Source organism: Garra rufa, chromosome 19 (assembly GCF_049309525.1).
Source record: "Garra rufa chromosome 19, GarRuf1.0, whole genome shotgun sequence".
Taxonomy (NCBI): Eukaryota; Metazoa; Chordata; class Actinopteri; order Cypriniformes; family Cyprinidae; genus Garra; species Garra rufa.
The window spans coordinates 5553024-5573552 of NC_133379.1; the positions used below are offsets into that span (position 1 = coordinate 5553024).

The following is a 20529-nucleotide window of genomic DNA, read 5'->3' on the forward strand; positions in this document are numbered from 1 at the left end:
AGAAAACGTGCAGCGAGAACTGACACAAAAGAGAAGTATTGTTGAATGAAGTCTGTATTTTTGTTTTATTTGCACACAAAAAGTATTTTCGTAGCTTCATAACATTACGGTTGAACCACTGATGTCACATGAACTGTTTTAAAAGTAACCTCTCTGGTGCTTGACCGTGTCAGTTGCTGTCTATGCAGGGACCGTAAGCTCTCGGATTTCATAAAAAATATCCTAATTTGTGTTCTAAAGATGAACGAAGGTCTTACGATATAAACATCTCAGGATGTTTAAGCAAACGGACTTATCCAATTCTTTGAAAGTTAATTTACTAAATCCAGTCGATGGTATATATTAGAACTAGTGGTGGGCCGTTATCGGCGTTAACGTGCTGCGTTAACGTGAAACTCTTATCGCGCGATAAAAAAAATATCGCCGTTAATCTATTCTCAAATTTGGGTTTGGAGCTGGGTCTAAACTACGCAAGCTATGATGACTTTCACCTTGATAGTTTAACGCGGATGTATACCGAAGACTATAGAATATGGTTGCGCGTTTATGTCTCCTCCGCCAAAACACAGATGGGATCGCGTCGTCCTCCATTCATAAAAACCGAATCTACTATAGCGAAATGCCACGTAAATTCGTCGTTTTTTGGATTCATAAATCAAATGTTGGTCAGTCACTTAATTCAAATCGCGATATGGACTAGTGTATGTGAAAACTGAAATGCAAAAAGACCGTTTTAATATGAATCCGATATGTTCCGTTTGCCTAGCTGTATGTATGCATTGCGGAGACGCGCTTTTACTACACGCATACTGAAACACACGTGACGCTCCCGGTAATTTTTGGCATTTTCATCTCACATGAACAGATAAACTCAATCTCCCAAACTGCTGTGAGTGTCACTTTTACCGTTTCATTTTTATGAAAACTAGCATCATATCATACTGTATGACACAGAAACTTCACGGCAACCTGTCAAAATAAAAGTACGGTGTAACATGTAATGGGTTGGGTAGGTGTTGACGTTAAAAAAAAAACACAATCTAATAGGTAGAAAAAATTATTTCATTGTTAGTTAGTTAGTAAACACAAGTACATCTAATTGAACATAATTTATTTTCATCAACAAATTATCATAGAACAGCTTTATGAGCTTTATGATCCATTCTCAAAGACTTTAAGTCATTATTTGGGCAGCACACATATTCTGAATGCCTTCAGCAGAATTCAAATTAGCCATTTTAATCTAGATTAATCTAGATTAATTCCAAAATTTAATCTAGATTAATCTAGATTAAAAAAATTAATCTATGCCCACCCCTAATTAGAACACACCTCAATGACCATCTCTGCTGTTTCTGAAGGCATGTGAGAAGCAGGGAGATCTCCTTCTGTGTGAAGGGCAATGCTGTGGGGCATTCCATCTACAATGCACTGGCCTGAACGAGCCTCCTGCAGGGAAATTTTTATGTCAGGAGTGCACTTCTGGTAGGAGCTAGCTTCATACTTCACACATCAACAATTTAAAAAAAAGTCTTGACGTAATTTTACAGTTTTACTGCTCTTTGATAGCTGGTTTTGTGAATATTTTACTAGGTATACACTCATGCTTTTCTTGTAAGAGCATGGGTGAGGACGTCAGGCGCTGTATGCTTCCAGGATGTGGAAAGTTTTACCACGGGGAGTGTGCTGCCAGCCATGCACCCACAGTACCTTTGAATCGGGCTTTTCGCTGCCCTCTACACGCCTGCCTGTCATGTTTCATCACAAACCCTACCAATCCATCTGTATCTAAAGGTTTGTTGTGCTTAGAGCAGTTACGTTCCTTATCGGGTTATGCTACATACAGGAAGGGAAAAAAATTATCCCCTGCTGATTTTGTTTGTTTGCCCACTGACAAAGAAATTGCCAGTCTATAATTTTAATGGTAGGTTTATTTGAACAGTAAAAAATCCAGAATAATGCATTTTCAAAAAAGTTATAAATTGATTTGTGTTTTAATGAAAGTGAAATAAGTATTTGATCCCCTATCAATTAGCAAGATTTCTGGCTCCCAGTAGGGTTGTGCCGATAGACGATAGTATCGTGTATCGACGATAGTCAGAGATATCGCCTGTTGCTGATGCCTTTGACGATATTTAGACGATTATTATTATTATCCGTCAACAAAGAACTTAACATTAGCAATGCAGCACAGAGAGTCTGTTCTAGGATGCTTCAGAAACTTGCCGCGGTATAAACACACGCATAGAGAGGCCACAGCGCCTTAACGCACCTCGTGCAGTGAAAATGGGAGATTTTCATCATACAGTACGGTGGTAGATTCTAAAGGGAGTGTTATATTATATTAGCATTGCAGTCATTAGGATAACAGAGGTAGTAAAACCTGGTTCAGGCTGAATTAATTACGATGTATCATAATCAGTCTGTATATAGTAAACATAAACAGTCATCTCAGTAACGTCTATAGGCGTTAATTAGAATTACGATGCGATCAGATGGCGCTAAACATACGCACGTGAATTACACGCGCATCTCTTCTCCGCATTCAGTATGAACTGAACTACAACATCACCTGATGATAACGGTCAGACATAACAGCGGTAACATTATCGCAATATGACGGGTAAAGAAAGATTCATTCATTTACATTCTGGCACGCACATTTACAACTCACTCACTGACGATAGCAGAGAATGAAACCGAAAGTAACTTGAACAACTCCGGCAGAATTACAGTCAGCGCTCTGTACACGCACAACTTAATCATATGCCAAAAGAAAGTCTACCTTTACAAAACGAATAAGGAATTTAGTACATAGATAATTAATTAAATTAGCACGATAGTATCGTGTATCGGCGATCTCTCAGGCTGACGATAGGGCGATATGAAAATTGAGCATATCGCCCAACACTAGCTCCCAGGTGTCTTTTATAGAGATATGGAGCTGAGATTAGGAGCACTCTCTTAAAGGGAGTGCTCCTAATCTCACCTTGTTACCTGTATAAAAGACACCTGTCCACAGAAGCAATCAATCAATCAGTCAAGACCAAAATTCTGTCCAAGGACATTAGGGACAAGATTATAGACCTACACAAGGCTGGAATGGGCTACAAGACCATCGCCAAGCAGCTTGGTGAGAAGGTGGCAACAGTTGTGATTATTCGCAAATGGAAGAAAAACAGAATAACTGTCAGGCTCCCTCGGTCTGGGGCTTCATGCAAGATCTCACCTTGTGGAGTTTCAATGATCATGAGAACAATGAGGAATCTGCCCAGAACTACACGGGAGGATCTTGCCAATGATCTCAAGGCAACTGGCACTATAGTCACCAAGAAAACAATTGGTAACACACTACGCCGTGAAGGACTGAAATCCTGCAGCACCCGCAAGGTCCCCCTGCTCAAGAAAGCACATGTACAGGCCCATCTGAAGTTTGCCAATGAACATCTGAATGATTTAGAGGAGAACTGGGTAAAATTTTTGTGGCCAGATGAGACCAAAATTGAGCTCTTTGGCATCAACTCAACTCGTCGTGTTTGGAATGAAGGAATGCTGCTTATGACCCCAGGAACACCATCCCGGTGGAAACATTATCCTTTGGGGATGTTTTTCTGCTAAGGGTACAGGACAACTGCATCAAAGGGACGATGGACGGGGCCATGTACCATCAAATCTTGGGGAAGAACTTTATTCCCTCAGCCAAGGCATTGAAAATGGGTCGTGGATGGGTATTCCAGCATGACAATGACCCAAAACACATGGCTAAGGCAACAAAGGAGTGGCTCAAGAAGAAGAACATTAAGGTCCTGGAGTGGCCAGACCTTAATCCCATAGAAATTGGAAATGCGTTTTTCTGGATTTTTTTGTTGTTATTCTGTCTTTCATTGTTCAAATAAACCTACCATTAAAATTAAACACTGATAATTTCTTTGTCAGTGGGCAAACGTACAAAATCAGCAGGGGATCAAATAATTTTTTCCTCACTGTATAACACTGCCCCAACAAACATTATCAGCTGCATCTAAGAACAGCTGGTTGGTGGCAAAAATATAGTCTGAATTGCACGTTTGTATCAGTTATGAGAAAGTTCATTCAAAATTATTTTTAATTATTCTTAAAGATTTATCTTAAGTGAGCGTTATAATTAGATCATCTACGTGTAAAATATGAATGCAAAAAATAGAGGAAATTTTCATGAACAATTAAATATCCAATGTCAAACCAATAGCCAATATGGTACCAATATATCACACTAACAAACATCTAAATCACACATATTTCAAATTTGCATGCTTTTATTATGAAATTATTAAAATATAAACTCACAATTCTGAGAAATATACTTGCAATTCAGAGAAATGAAGTCGCAATTCTGAGAAATAAAGACTTTTTTTCAGAATTGTGAGTTTATATCTTGTAATTCTCAGAAAATCTTTTTCTCCCTTAAAATTGTAAGGGAGATTGTATAGCACAATTGCAAGTTATAAAGTCAGAATTGCACGTTTTATCTTGCAGTTACTTACTTTATTTCTCACAATTGTGAGATTATATCGTGCAATTCTGAGTGTGTTCTGAGTTTATGACAGGAACAGGATGGACCAAATATGGGCACATGAGGGAGAAACCAACACAAACAGTCCAATGGGGGGTGTGACAGTTTATATCTTGCAATTCTGACTTTATAACTTGCAATTGCGAGTTTATATCTCACAATTATAAGAAAAAAAGTCAGAATTGCAAGTTTGTATCTCGCAATACTGAGAACAGTATTGTAAGATAAAAATGTGCAATAACCTTTTTTTTTTTATTTCCATACCCCCAGCTTGCAAATCACCACAAAAATATTTTTGTCTAAATATTTAAGAACATGAGATTTGCTAAAGATGACATTTAACAGTGTTATTCATTTTTTTATTATTCTTAAAGATTTACTTGTGTGAGTGTTATAATTAGGTCACCTAAATGTAAAATCTGAATGTAAAAATAGAGGGAATTGTCATGACAAATTAAATATCAAACCAGTAACCAATATGGTACCAATATATCACACCACATCTAAATCACACATATTTCGAATTTGCATGCTTTTGTTATGAACTTCACTGTATTTTGTGTCTCAGGCCAGCTAACCCGCTGTATCCGATGCCCTGTGGCATATCATGCCAATGATTTCTGCATACCTGCTGGGAGTGTCACACTCACTGAGAGCAACATTGTGTGTCCCAATCACTTCACACCAAGAAAAGGTTGCCGCAACCACGAGCATGTCAACGTCAGCTGGTGCTTCGTCTGCTCAGAAGGTTAATTTCAGTGCTCTTGGACACCAATATCCATTACAATTTGCATCTTTGATTTTATGTGCATTAAACTTTTTTTAAATGACTTTCAAAATGATTTATCCAATTCAACCTAAAGAACCTTTCATGTCAACTTTATATGATCTCATTAGACAAATTTTCTCATCCAAAACACTTCCTCTCTGTATCTGTATCACTTCTCTCTACAGGAGGTAGTCTGCTGTGTTGCGAGTCATGTCCTGCGGCGTTTCACCGAGAGTGTCTGAATATCGACATGCCCGAAGGCAGCTGGTACTGCAACGACTGTCGTGCTGGAAAGAAACCGCACTACAAGGAGGTAGTGTGGGTGAAAGTTGGCCGCTACAGGTCAGCAACCACAAAACCCACTCTTAACTTCCCAACATTTAATGTCATCAATTGCTGGCTTTTAGTATCATTGTACACAACTGTATCTGCTCTACTGTTTGATAGATGGTGGCCGGCAGAGGTTAGCAATCCCAAAGACATTCCCGAGAATATCCTACGCATGAGACATGATGTCGGAGAGTTCCCAGTTCTTTTCTTCGGCTCTAACGATTACCTGTGGACTTACCAAGCCCGAGTTTTTCCCTACATGGAAGGTGATGCCAACAGTAAAGAGAAAATGGGAAAGGGAGTTGACTCTACCTATAAGAAAGGTATATTTTGTAACTAATTTCATTTTGCTTTTGCTATCACCATTGCTAGTGCATTATTGCTTTTCTAAGCAATCATATTAACATTTTTAGTGAACAAAACTGGTGTTAAAATTGATCAGCCAGTAGAGTATAAAACATTGACTTTCAATTAATAGACAAAAAAAAAATCACAATTTCTGATTTCAAAAATCCAAATGTTTTATCTGGTTCAGCTTTGGAAGAAGCTGCAGTAAGGTTCAAAGAACTGCAGGCCGAGAAAGAACTACGGCAGCTGCAGGAGGACAGACGAAATGACAAGAAACCTCCACCATACAAACATATTAAGGTTAATGCTCCTCCGAGACACTATGAGATTATGATTGCTAGCTTTATATAATGATTTTACAAGTTTTAACTTGGTCAATTCCTTAGGTGAACAAACCAATTGGCAAAGTGCTGATCATCTCAGCAGACCTTTCTGAGATTCCACGCTGCAACTGCAAAGCGACAGATGAAAACCCCTGCGGTATGGATTCAGAGTGCATCAACCGCATGCTGCTGTACGAGTGTCACCCACAGGTGTGTCCCGCAGGTGAGCGCTGCCAGAACCAGTGCTTCACCAAACGACAGTACTGCCAGGTGGAGATCTTCAGAACGCTCTCTCGAGGCTGGGGGTTACGCTGTGTGCACGACATCAAAAAGGTGAAACATTTAAATGACAAATGTTTTTTTCCAAAACCTGAGCTGATTTCAAATGTTCATAATGTGCAAGGACTCCATTAACCATATGAACACTGGCACTCACCATTTTTAGTTGTGTAAACACACGGTTTACATTTACACTGATCAGGTATGTTAGTAAGTTGGATATATGAGGCAGCAAGTGAACATTTTGTCCTCAAGCGTAATTATTTTAGCAAGTTTGACAAGGGTCAATGTGATGGCTAGACGACTGGGTAAGAGCATCTCCAAAACTACAGCTCTTGTGGGGTGTTCCCATTCTGCAGTGGTCAGTATCTATCGAAAGTGGTCCAAGGAATTGTCGACAGGGTCATGGGCAGTCAAGGCTCACTGATGCACGTGAAGAACAAAGACTGGCCTGTGTGGTCCAATCCAACAGGCAAGCTACTGTAACTCAAATTGCTCAAGAAGTTTAATGCTGGTTCTGATGGAAAGGTGTCAGAAAACACAGTGCAGCGCAGTTTGTTGCATATAGAGCTGCACAGCCACAGACCAGTCAGGGTGCCCACGCTTATCCCTGTCCATTGTTGAAAGAACTGGACCATGAAGCAATGGATAAAGGTGGCCTGGTCTGATGAATCACATTTTCTTTTACATCACATGGATGGCCGGGTGCGTGTCCGTTGCTTATCTGGGGAACACATGGCACCTGGATGCATTATGGGAAGAAGGCAAGGCTACTTAAGCATTGTTGCAGACCATGTACACCCTTTCATGGAAACGATATTCCTTGGTGGCTGTGGCATCTTTCAGGAGGATAATGTGTCCTGCTACAAAGCAAAAATGGTTCAGGAATGTTTGAGAAGCACAACAATGAGTTTGAGGTGTTGACTTGGCCTACAAATTCTCCAGATCTCAATCTAATCAAACATCTGTGGATGTGCTGAACAAACAAGTCTGATCCATGGAGGCCCCACCTCGCAATTTACAGGACTTAAATGATCTGCTGCTAACATCTTGTTGCCAGATACCACAGCACACCTTCAGGGGTCTAGTGGAGTCTATGCCTCGAGTGGTCACGGCTGTTTTGGCAGCAAAAAGGGGACCAACACAACATTAGGTATATTACTTACTCCATTAACTAACTTTACAAACTTGGAAAACAGCAATAAACCGATGCCAGAGTCAAGGCACTTCTCCATTCTCCAGTTATGAATGTTGCGACTAAATGATGCTGCTGTTGGCTGGCTTATGTCACTTCAGAGTTCCCACTGGTGGTGCAAATGCAACAAGGAAAATTGCCCTAGTTCTCAGGGGACTGCCCTGGTGGCTAGTTCCTATAAATGAGTTCCTGTAACTAACCGGTGTGACATGCACGCCACACGAAAACATACTTCCCTTGTCTGTGTAGACTTGTGCATTAACAACAGTGCATTAAATAGTGCTTTACACTTTCAAAACAGAGTTCCATTAGTTCCATTCTCATTGTTACTAGAAAATACTTTAAAGGGCTTGTGTTTTCAACTGTGCATAAGGTGGAGCAGAACGTAGAAGATGAAGTATACCCAGATCTTAAAGGGATACTCCACCTAAAATAAAGAGTTCTTTCATTGTTTACTTATCCTCACACTGCCCCAGATGTACAGTGCATTGCAAAAGTAAATTACTTTTTTTGCACATCAATCTACACTCCATACACCATAATGACGAAGCATACAACAGGTTTGTAATAACTTTAAAAAAAATAAAATAAAAAATAAAAAAAACCCTGAAATGACTCCATTGCATAAGTATTCACTCCCTTTTCTGAGACACTTGAAATTTAGCTTAGGAGCACTCACATCGCTTGTAGATGTTACTACACTTCGATTGGAGTTAGGATGTGGTAAATTCATTTGAATGAGTATGATTTGGAAAGGCACACACCTCTCAGAAAAGGTCTAACAGCTGAAAATGCATATCAGAGAAAAAAACTATCCCTGATGCCAAAATAACTACCTGTAGAGCTCAGAAACAGGTTTGTGTGAATACACAGATCTGGTAGCCTGACAAGCCAGACCCACATAAATGTAGGGTCTGGGCACTCTCCATAGACAGCGCTCAACCGGAGGGGCGGGATAAATGGTTGTCTTTCAAACTCCCTCTCCACGCAATAGGATAGCGCTACAACCAATCAGAGCAACGAAGAAGGTGACGTAGTCAACTCCAAATACATCCTTCTTTTGTAAGAACGACCTCAGTGCAGTTTCTTGTTCTTTTCTCAGAGAAAAGCTTAACTTCAAGTCTTAAAGAGTGGCGGCCAAAGCCGATTCGAAAGAAAGTTGTTCGCTAACAGCAGCCATCGCTCTCTCTCTCACGTGTAATTCACGGAACCAGAGAACGTCTGACGGAACTTATGGTCACAGGTCAGTCGTCATCATGTTAAGCCCGCCCACCGACTCGTGATTGGCCCGGTCGATTTTGGATTTTTGGAAATTTCAAGTGAACGGAGAGTTACTAGACTGCCCTTAGAAGCAAATGTAATTTGCTGCCGCTAGGGGCGCGTCTAGATTCTAGGCTACAGATCTGGGGAAGAGTTAAAAAAAATCTGCTGCATTGAAGGTTCACAGAGGCATGTAGCTTCCATTATCTATAATGGAAACCGCTTGTAACAACTAGGACTCTTCCTAGGGCTGGCCAAACTGAGCAATCTTGACAAGATTCTCTGGTCTGATGAACCTCAATTCCAAGCATCATGTTTGAAGGAAATCAAGCACTGCTCATCACCTCCAGAGTACCATCCCAAAAGTAAAGTGTGCTGGTATAAGCCTCATGCTGTGGGGCAGAGTAGAAGAAAAGCTTAGTGCACCAAAATATTGAGATAACCCAGTCTAGAGCATTCAGAACCTTTAGAGTGGGCAGAAGGTTCACCTTCTAACAGGGCAATAACCATAAGCATACAGCAAGAATGGCTTATAGATAACTCTTTGAATGTCCTGCAGTGGCCCAGTCATAGCCTGGGCTTGAATCTAATCAAACATTTCTGAAGAAACCTGAAAATGTCTGCCAGACCTCATCCAAGCTGACAGGGCTTAAGAGTTGAAGAGTTGAGGCGAAGAATTATTCACATTTAATTGCCAAATGTTGATGTGCAAATCTTGTTGCATTAATATCCAAAAAGACTTGAGGTTGTAAAGGTGCTTCAGCTAAATACTAAGTTAAGTGTATGAATACTTATGCAATGTACATAACAAATGTGAAAAAATGAAGGGAATGAATACTTTGCAAGGCACTGTACACTGATCATTTGGATCAATTTTCCCATACATTGGCTATGTACAAACTTCTACAACAGTCCATTTCCTCCCTCTAAAATATACCTAGAGAGACAGTGTGAATTTGGATATAAATAGCTTTAGTTTGCTTTAGTCTGCTTTCTAATAAATTCTTTGTTTTTAATCTTCAACCCAAGGGAGGATTTGTTAACGAATATGTTGGAGAGGTGATTGACGAGGAAGAATGTCGTGCCCGGATTAAACATGCTCAGGAGAACAATATCGGCAATTTCTACATGCTTACATTGGACAAGGTGAGATTTTACTACAACACTAGTTTAATTTCAGTGATTTCTGTTATGGGGAACTTAATATGTTGCTTTGCTGTTTCTGGAAGGATCGAATTATTGATGCCGGGCCCAAGGGAAATGAAGCCCGTTTTATGAACCACAGTTGTCAGCCAAACTGCGAGACGCAAAAATGGACAGTCAATGGAGACACACGTGTTGGGCTTTTTGCGCTTACAGATGTCTCAGCTGGTAAGTCAAATTTCATTTGTATGTGGAATATATTAGTACAGGCTTGCATTTAAACCGCTTATGCATAAACATTTAAGTGCTGATGTTTTCTTCCAAGGCACTGAGTTAACATTCAACTATAACCTTGAGTGTCTGGGAAATGGGAAGACGGTGTGCAAGTGTGGTGCATCTAATTGCAGTGGATTCCTGGGAGTAAGGCCAAAAGTAAGGAGATGATCCCCAGAGGTCATCTTTTGTGCAATATAATATCATGCTATAACTAATGACAGATTGCTAATTAGTTTGACCAATATGTTTTTCTTGGGATTATACTGTGGATATTTTAGAATCATTATTATTAAAAAGAAAAAAATACTGGGAAACCTATTATCTATTGTAAAAAGTAATTAGAAAAATGTATATTAATAATAATAAAATCATCATTATATAAAGTGCCTTGCGAAAGTATTTATAGAACAGGTTTTTAACTTATTTGCAAATTTATTAAAAAATAAAAAACTTGAATGATTCCATTGCATAAGTATTCATACCCTTATCTGGGACAGTCACCTTCCAACAAGACAATGACCCTCAGCAAGAGTGGCATATAGTCAACTTCATAGTGAATGAAACAGCCTGGGCTTGAACCCAATCAAACATTTCTGGAGAAACCTGAACATGTCTGCCAGACCCCATGCAACAGAGCTTGAGAGGTGAAGAGGTGAGGCGAAGAATGGCAGATAATTGACAAATGTTGATGTGCAAATGTTGTTGAACCATACCAAGAAAGACTTGAGGCTGTAAAGGTGCTTTAACTAAGTACTAAGTTAAGGGTATGAATACTTATGCAATGTACTTATTTGAGTTTTTTTGTTTTTAATAAATATATGAAGTTGCAACAATTCTGTTTTTGCTTTGTCATTACTGTGCATGGAGTATAGATTGATGTGGGAAAAAAGTAATTTGAAACAGTTTACCATAAGGCAGCAACATAAAAAACGTGAAAAAGATAAAGGACCATGGTATGAAGTTACGATTTCTTTCGCAAGGCACTTTAATGATCATTAATGAATGAAAATATACAGAGGGAAACCCATAATGTATATGGTAATAAAATATAATCAAAAATAAATGTACAAAAATACTAATCCGACACTGAAACGAAAATAACTGATACAATTTTCTAATGTAAGCTTGTCAGATGTTTCACAGTAACATTTTTGATATCCAAAGCAAATTCAGTAAATTCCTTTCTGCTTTGATAAGTGATTGTAGTTAAACATCAACTCTGTGTCTATCAGAACAACCCTCCATCAGATGATAAAGGTCGTAAACTGAAGAAGAAGTCTCAGATGAAGCGTAAGTCCCAGCAGGAAGTTATCAAGGAGCGGGAAGATGAGTGCTTTAGCTGTGGAGATGGAGGACAGGTTGTGTCCTGCAAAAGGCCAGGCTGTCCTAAGGTTTACCATGCCGACTGCCTCAATCTCACTAAGAGACCTGCAGGTCAGTCTTAAAGAACCTCTCAAACACCAACTACTCTATGACCATAAAGTCACTAGTGAAATTTCACAATTCTCAATGGGGTCCTAATATGTTTTTACTCTTTTTGAATTTTTCCCAGTGTGAGGTGTGTATGTTTGAGCATAAAACATATACAAAGTTACAAATCTCAAAGTCCACTCCAAAGGGAGATATTTAGTTTTTTTAAAATCCCTTTTCAAGAACTACAACGAACGGCTTCTTTGGACTACAGCGTTTGTTTTCCGGATGCTATGAAGTCACAACACGGTCCATTAGAATATTATTCAAATAAATCCCGCCTACGGAAATTTGAATCATTGACGGGTGGGGGATTCGCCTAACTTTAGCGATGTAGCATGGACAGCCGCTTCTGGGATGCTTCAGAGAGATGCAGGGCGGCTGGTATAAACGCGAGCATAGACTAAAGTGGCCGCGACCTGCTCCAGTAGCCATGCTGGAGTTGACGTGTGCGGTATAGAGGATCGAAACACATGCGGAGCTGCGGCTGATATAAACACAGGCATTGACTAGAATGACCATCATCGGTTGCCGCGTCGGAGCCTTATGCTGGAGCTGGTTTCGGCCATGTAAATAATTAAATAAATTAGCACAATAATGATAATATCATGTATCGGCAATCTCGCAGACTGGCGATAGGACCAACACTACTGTAGCATATTATTTACTCACCCTCCATGCATCCTAGGTGTATATGACTTCCTTCTTTCAGACAAATGCAATCGGAGTTATATTAAAAATAATTGGGCACTCCCAAGCTTTAGAATGGCATAGACTGAACAGCATAGACCACATTTTTTCTCCATCAGTCCAAAACAAGTCGATCCATAATAAAAAGTGCCTCACATGGCTCCTGATGGGTCAGTAAAAGCCTCCTTTAGCGATCCGATGTGGTTTTTTAAGAAAAATATCCATATTTAAAATAGAATCACTTTCTAGTTTGCGCAGTTGTACACATAACTTGCTGCTTTGGGAAGGGGCAGTACTGAAATTCCATCTAAGCCAACCAATCACAACAGATTTCGTTTTTTAGAAGGCGGACCTTCATCAAACCCGGATATAAACGAGCCATTTGTGGCTGGGGAGAAAGCTATTGTAATAATTGTAAATTATGTGAAAAATAAGGCGTTTTTCAAACCACCAAGCATGAGCGCATGTTCTAGTGCACCCCCAAAACAAAATAAAGACTTTGTAAAAGAGCATAATAGGACCCCTTTAAAAAAAATGCTAAATCACTGTAAATGAAGTTTATACTTGATCATGCGTTGTGTTCTGAAATTATATGAGTTTTCCAAACCCGTAAGAACTTCCTTCATCTTCAGAACACAAATTTAGATATTTTTTATTAAATCCAAGTGCTTTCTGACCCTGAATAGACAGCAACAATATCACCACATTCAAGGCCCAGAAAGGTCGTATGGACATCGATAAAGTAGTCCATGTGACGCGTATGCGTTGTGTTGTGCTGACAGGGAAGAGAAGAAATTGTTGAATAAAGTTGTTATTTTTGCCCACAAAAAGTATGCTCATAGCTTCATAACATTAAGGTTAAACCACTGATGTCACATTGACTATTTTAACGATGTCCTTACCACCTTTCTGGGCCTTGAACCTGGTAGTTGCATTGCTGTCTATGCAGGGTCAGAAAGCTCTTGGATATCATCAAAAGTATCTTAATTTGTGTTCCGAGAATGAACGAAGGTCTTACGGGTTTGAAACGACATGCAATTAGTGAGTAATTAATGACTGAAGTTGTAAAAGTGACAAAATTATATCTGATTCATTTTTGAGTAATTTTTGAATCTTTTCAGTGAATCAACTGATCTGATTCACAAATCCAGTCTGAATCTTCACTGACTCCGCACTGAATGATCTGCACACAGCTGTTAACAGCCCACTGGAGGGGAAGATTATCGGTGAATAACTTGTTTTGCCTTTCAGGCCGTTGGGAGTGTCCTTGGCATCAGTGTGACTTGTGTGGGCAGGAAGCAGCTTCCTTCTGTGAAATGTGCCCTAGCTCCTATTGTGTCGAACATCGAGACGGCATGCTTTTTATATCCAAACTGGATGGCCGCTTGTCATGCAGCGAGCATGACCCCTGCGGCCCCGAGCCCCTAGAGCCTGGAGAGATCCGTGAATATCCCACAGACCTCGTGACAACATACCCTATAAACTTCATCCGAGGCGCTAAAACCAAATCCAAAACCCAGAACAAAACGGCTGTCCCGCAGGATCCCTCTCCCCCAGATATAGCCCCTCAGGTCTCCGTTAGCCCCTCCAGCAGCCCTCCACCACTTGACATCTCTTTGAACTGTGCATATTCACCAATTTCTCCCTGTGAAGAAGAAAAAGAAGAAGAGGAAGAAAGCTTGGTGCAATTAGAAAGGGATGATGAGAAGAGCGTAACTCAAGATAATTCAGAACGATCGAAGATAAAGAAGAAAACCGAAGTATGAAGGTTTAATCTATTGACGCAAACTGACCTGAGGTTTACATTTCCCAACAGACCTCTTTGTAGCCATGTTTTCTCGCACTACTTTCTCTGAGGGTATCTGATGTACGTTAACTTCTCACTATAACATACTTGAAGATGGTAGACAATACTTCATCTCCATCAGTAATCTCTTTGATGAAGACGACACAGGTTGACAAGAAAAACATGACTCAAACACTGACTAAACCGAACACCGAACCCACTTTATACAGCGTTATGCGATATCAGATTGCGACCATTGTTACATTTTTTTTCTTGCTACAGCTGGGACTATGAAAGATGTTGAACATCACAGAAAAGCAACAATGAAGAGAATGAAGATACAGTATTTAGAGAAAGGAATATATTTTTCCTTGGAAATGCCATTGCCTTCTTCATTAAGTCAAATAATAATGACTATAAACTCATTCACCAAAACTCATTTGTGCTGTATATTTGCTCTGTGAGCCAATGGTGCCGAATTTAAGCTTTGGGTAAATTTCACTTTTGAGTAAGTGGTTCATATACACTGCCTGGTCAAAAAAAAGTTGCCATTTGGATTTAAATAAGCAAATACAAAAGAGTCTGGAATCGGATCATTATTTCAGTGATTATGTTATTGGCATGTTATATGTTTGGCAGCTTTTTCCTTCTTAAACATGTCGGAAGACATACCCATGTACATATTCCTGAATGACGATGTTAAGATTCATTGGGTCCAAATTGTGAAAGACTGACCACCTCAGAGCCCTGTGGGGAAACATATAACATGTCAGAATCATACAGTGAAAGTATTCATACCCTTTATTTTTTTTACATTTTATGTTGCAGCCTTGTGTTAAACTGCTTTATTAATTTTTCCCACATAAATCTATACTCCATACTCCATAATGACAAAACACAAAACAGACTTTGCAAATTTATTAAAAATAAAACACTGACATAAGTACATTGCATAAGTATTCATACCCGTAACTCAGTACTTAATTGAAGCACCTTTACTGCATCAAGTTTTTTTTGGATATGATGCAACAAGTTTTGCATATTTGGCAATTATCTGCCATTCTTCGCCATTTTCAGGTTTCTTCAGAAATGTTTGATTTGGTTCAAGCCCAGGCTGTGGCTGGGCCACTTAAGGACATTTACAGAGTTGTCTATAAGCCACTCTTGCTGTGTGCTTAGGGTCGTTGTCCTGTTGAAATGTGAAACTTCTGCCCAGGTTCTGAATGTTCTGGACTGGGTTTTCATTAAGGCTATCTCTATATTTTGGTGCATTGAGCTTTCCTTCTACTCTGATGAGTCCCACAGTCCCTGCTGCTGAAAAACAGCCCACAGCATTGGGCTTCTACCAGCACACTTTACTGTTGGGATGCTACTGTGCAGGTGATGAGCAGTGCCTGGTTTCCTTCAAACATGATGCTTGGAATTGAGGTTCATCAGACCAGAAAACCTTGTTTCTCCGAGTCTGAGCATCCTTTAGGAGAGAATTGAGAGGATTGAGTTTGGCCACGCCACCATAAAGCCCAGATTGGTGGAGTGTTGCAGTGATGTTTGTCCTTCTGTAAGTTTCTCCCATCTGCATATATGATCATGGAGCTCAAGTAGAGTGACCATCAGCTCTTTGGTCACCAATTTAGCAAAGGCCCTTCTCCATCAATTCCTCAGTTTGGCCAGGAGGCCATCTCTAGGAAGAGTCCTAGTTGTTCCAAGCTTCTTCCATTATGGATAATGGAGGCTACATGCTTCTGTGAACCTTCAATGCAGCAGAATGTTTTTCTGAACTCTTCCCCAGATCTGTGCTTTGACAAAATTCTGTCTCTGAGCTCTACAGGCAGTTCTTTTGATCTCAGGGCTTGGTTTTTGCTCTGATATGCACTTTCAGCTGTTAGACCTTTTACTGAGTAGTTTGTGCCTTTCCAAATCATACTCATTCAAATGAATTTGCCACAGTTTAACTCCACCCAAAGTGTAGTAACATCTACAAGCAATATGAATGATCCTAAGCTAAATTTCAAGTGTCCCAGAAAAGGGTATGAATACTTATGCAATGGAATCATTTCTGTTTTTTATTTCTAATAAATCTGCAAAGTTGTTACAAACATGTTTTGTGATTTGTCATTATGGTGTATGGAGTGTAGACTGATGTGGAGGGAAAAAGTAATTTAAAGCAGTTTAACATAAAGCTGCAACATAACAAAATGTGCAAAAGATGAAGGGGTAGGAAGGAACTGTATTAATCACTGCAAATATAATTCAATCCTAAAATCTATCTAAAAGTATTTGCTCATTTAAATCCAGAGGGTGATTTTTCTGGCCAGGTAGTTTATTAAAGCCCTAAGTATACTTTGGGTTTTACGCAAAGGCTATATGCATACACTACGTGTCATGTAAATTTCGTCATCAGGATAGTACGCACGCACTGTGCATGTGCAGACCAATTTTTGTACCTGTGTGAACTCTGTATGCTTAGCTTGCACATTACTAATTACTTAGACAATGTGGCAACACTGGGCTAACCCATTGTTTTGAAAATTAAAAAAAAAAAACGTACACTGTAAAAAGTTTTCAACAGATTCAACTTAAAAACCTACGTTCAGCAGCTGCCTTAAGTTTTTAAGTTAAATCAGCTTAAAACTACAAGTCATTTTAACTTATTACAATCAAAATGAGTTGATTTAACTTGTAAGTTTAAATGCCTTAAGTTTATTTAACTTAACATTTTAAGGCAGCTGCTAAACTTAAGTTTTTAAGTTGATACTGGTGAAAACTTTTTACAGTGTAGTAGACTGAACAATTTATGGAGACCACTGCAACAATACAGAACAATAGGGTTAAGAGATACACGATATTGGATAAAATATCCAAAAGGCGCAGACATTGGATAAAAATAAATATTTCTAGCATGCACGTATCAATTACCTGTGTTTGTGTGCGCCATCAAATTAAGTTCACTAAGCACTTGCGTCAAAACTGAAGTTTACTTTGGACTTAAGAGTGAATTGACAGTAAATTGTGATTGTAATTAATAAGATTAAAATATCAGTGTCTCGATCCTAGCCAACTGTTTGAATAACTTGAAGACTATCATTTTGAAACACTTTTGTATAATAATCCAAACTTCGCCTGCTAACATGTTAAGACAAAAGCAGAATATTTACAAGTATGCTTATAATTTATGTTAGATAATTTAGAAAAATTCCCAGAATTGTCCTTAAATTAATCTGGCACATAATCCAGAAGATCCAGAAGTGTTTTGATTTAATAATATCCACTAAAGAAAATTGCTTGGTGTAAATTATGATGTGACTTTAAAGGTCAGCCGTGTGATTTTTTTTTTAAACACTTGTGGCATCCAACAGTTACAAAACTTTTAAACAAAAAGGAAGTTCTGTTTCAGCTTAGACAGTGCAACTAATGCGACTAGTCAGATAAGCAAAAAGATGGATCTTGCTGTATATATTTTTATACATTAAATCTATATGGAAAAAGGTGACAGGCTTCGCAAGGCTGATATTTAAACACTCCCAGTCAAGTCTTTGGCATTTAGTGAATTCATGTTAAATTTTCCATAAAGGCTGATATGATGACGTTCAACATACAATTTGAACTGAAACCGTGTAGTGTAAAACACTATTACTGGCAACAAAAGCCCTTTATAGTCTTCTGTGAAGCTAATGTATAGGACAAATGATTGTGGCTTGTTGCATGTCTACACTTCTGAAATGTCTCTGCCGGTTTTCCTTACCCCCATCTAAGTGTTTTTGAACAGCATTTCAATTTTTTTCCCTAAACTGTATTTATGTATATAGTTGCACTTAATAGTTTTAACGCTGCTCTAAGAGTCATTCCACTTAAGTATATTTCAGACAAATTTCAGGCAAAAGGGAAAAAAAAAAAAATCTGTTGCCTTGTTAGAGACTTTAATTGTGCTGTAGTGCTTTGTACAGAATAAACAACAGTACACACTTGTCGCTTCCTTGCTGCTGTTTTTACCGCCTCTTTGTATATACTTTGATCAAAATTGTAGTTTTTAATTTATTTATTGCATTTGACAGTCATTAATTGTTATTAATTAAATGTGAGCATAACTGTGGAAGTGTAAATCTCACAAAAACTGTCAACAAATGCTTGGGTGATATATCACCCCAAAATAAAAAATTATATTTTGCACAAAGAAAATGGCTATTTTCGGGGTAATTAAAGTGTTTTGAATTGCAACATTAATTGCATGACAATTTAGGCACATTTTCACATGCCTAATGTGTCTTCATCTAACATTAAGGCAGAAAAAAAATACATTTCTCATTAATGTAACAAATCAATAATATTTATATAAACTGTAAGCCATCAATGATACCATCTTGTATGCTGATAATAAAAGCTGAAAGCTGTATTACCGTAAAGAGATTTTTTGGGCAGAATTTGGGCAATTGTCATTACATTAGTGTCACAATGACAAAATGCAGCAACTATTTTTATTTTCTTTGTGCAAAAACAAAAAAAAACAAAAAACAAAACAAGAAGTACAGAGAGTTTTTGATGTGATTCCATTTCAGATCATTTAATTTAATAATTTCACTTGAATGTTTATGAAATGTGAGCTTTTTTTGTATTTTTTTGTCTTGTTTTCATTTTATACTGTATACATAATTATAAGTTCCCACGGTCACCTTACAGAGGACACATAAGGTTTTGGTAATGTACATAATAAATTCTAAATATTTATAATCAATTCAATGAATTCCAGTCCAAAAAAAAAAAAGATATGTGAAGGCAAGCAAGAATAGGCAGCAAAGGATGAATATGATATGTAGAAAAATAAATAAATGTTGAATTTAGGTTATTATCCCTCAGAGTTCTAAGATGCACTTAAAATATATAAAGCATATATTTCATCATCCCAATATCTGGCAGTCTTGAATGACTTAGTCTGCATTGCTTATATATGATTTTGATTCATTTAAACAAAACTTTCGGCTGAAGATCACATAGGTGTAATTTCACAGTAAAACGTAAGTAAAACAGTAACATAATTTTGTCCTGTAGGACATCCAGTGAAAATTGCACAATATCAGAATCTTTAAAAACAAATGCTTGGGAGATATATCATCCCAAAATAAAAACAAATTATATTTTGCACAAAGAAAATGCTGTCTATTTTCAGGATAATTAAAGTGTTTTTAATTAATTCAATACTTATGCAACGTTAATTGCATGACAATTTTGGTACATTTTCACATGCCTAATGTGTCTTCATCCAACATTAAGGCAAAAAAATAAAAAATTATTTCTCATTAATGTAACAAATCAATTATATTTATATAGTAAACTGTAAGCAATTAATGATACCATTTTGTATGCTGATAATAAAATCTGAAAGCTTAATTGTAATAATAATAATTATAATGAGAAAGTTATACCCAGATGGGATGATTTCATTTCTGTATTACTGTAATGAGAATTTTTGGGCAGAATTTGGCCAATTGTCATTACATTAGTGTCACAATGACAAAATGCAGCAATCAATTTTATTTTCTTTGTGCAAAAACAATCCAATAAGTGCAGAGAGTTTCTAAGGTAATTCCATTTCAGATAATTTCATTTATTCACTTGAATGTTTATAAAATCTGGGCTGAAGCTTTTTTTTTAATGTTTTATACTGTGTATACAGACAGTATATAGACAGTGCAACTAATGCGACTAGTCAGATAAGCAAAAAGATGGATCTTGCTGTATATATTTTTATATATTAAATCTATATGGAAGAAGGTGACAGGCTTTGCAAGCCTGATAATTTTTTTTATATGTTTTATATGTTTATATATGTATTTGTTTTATACTGTGTATATAGTTCCCACGGTCACCTTACAGAGGACACATAAGGTTTTGGTAATGTACATAAAAATTCTAAATATTTATAATCAATTCAATGAATTTGAGTCCAAAAAAATATACAGTGGATACGGAAAGTATTCAGACCCCCTTAAATGTTTCATTCTTTGTTATATTGCAGCCATTTGCTGAAATCATTTAATTTCATTTTTTTCCTCATTAATGTACACACAGCACCCCATATTGACAGAAAAACACAGAATTGTTGACATTTTTGCA

The 20529-nt window shown here is 37.9% G+C and overlaps 1 protein-coding gene across 1 annotated transcript in view; it reads left to right on the top strand.

The window, feature by feature from the left end:
- The window catches only part of nsd1b (nuclear receptor binding SET domain protein 1b), a 21084-nt gene extending 555 nt beyond the window's left edge, over positions 1–20529 (top strand). The window contains exons 2-13 of the mRNA XM_073823927.1: positions 1362–1485; positions 1594–1794; positions 5121–5300; positions 5507–5663; positions 5769–5974; positions 6187–6299; positions 6386–6655; positions 10086–10202; positions 10286–10427; positions 10525–10631; positions 11708–11909; positions 13887–20529. Coding sequence (XP_073680028.1) covers positions 1362–1485; positions 1594–1794; positions 5121–5300; positions 5507–5663; positions 5769–5974; positions 6187–6299; positions 6386–6655; positions 10086–10202; positions 10286–10427; positions 10525–10631; positions 11708–11909; positions 13887–14401 — 2334 coding nt within the window. The 3' untranslated portion in view covers positions 14402–20529. The remainder of the gene's footprint in view (positions 1–1361; positions 1486–1593; positions 1795–5120; positions 5301–5506; positions 5664–5768; positions 5975–6186; positions 6300–6385; positions 6656–10085; positions 10203–10285; positions 10428–10524; positions 10632–11707; positions 11910–13886) is intronic.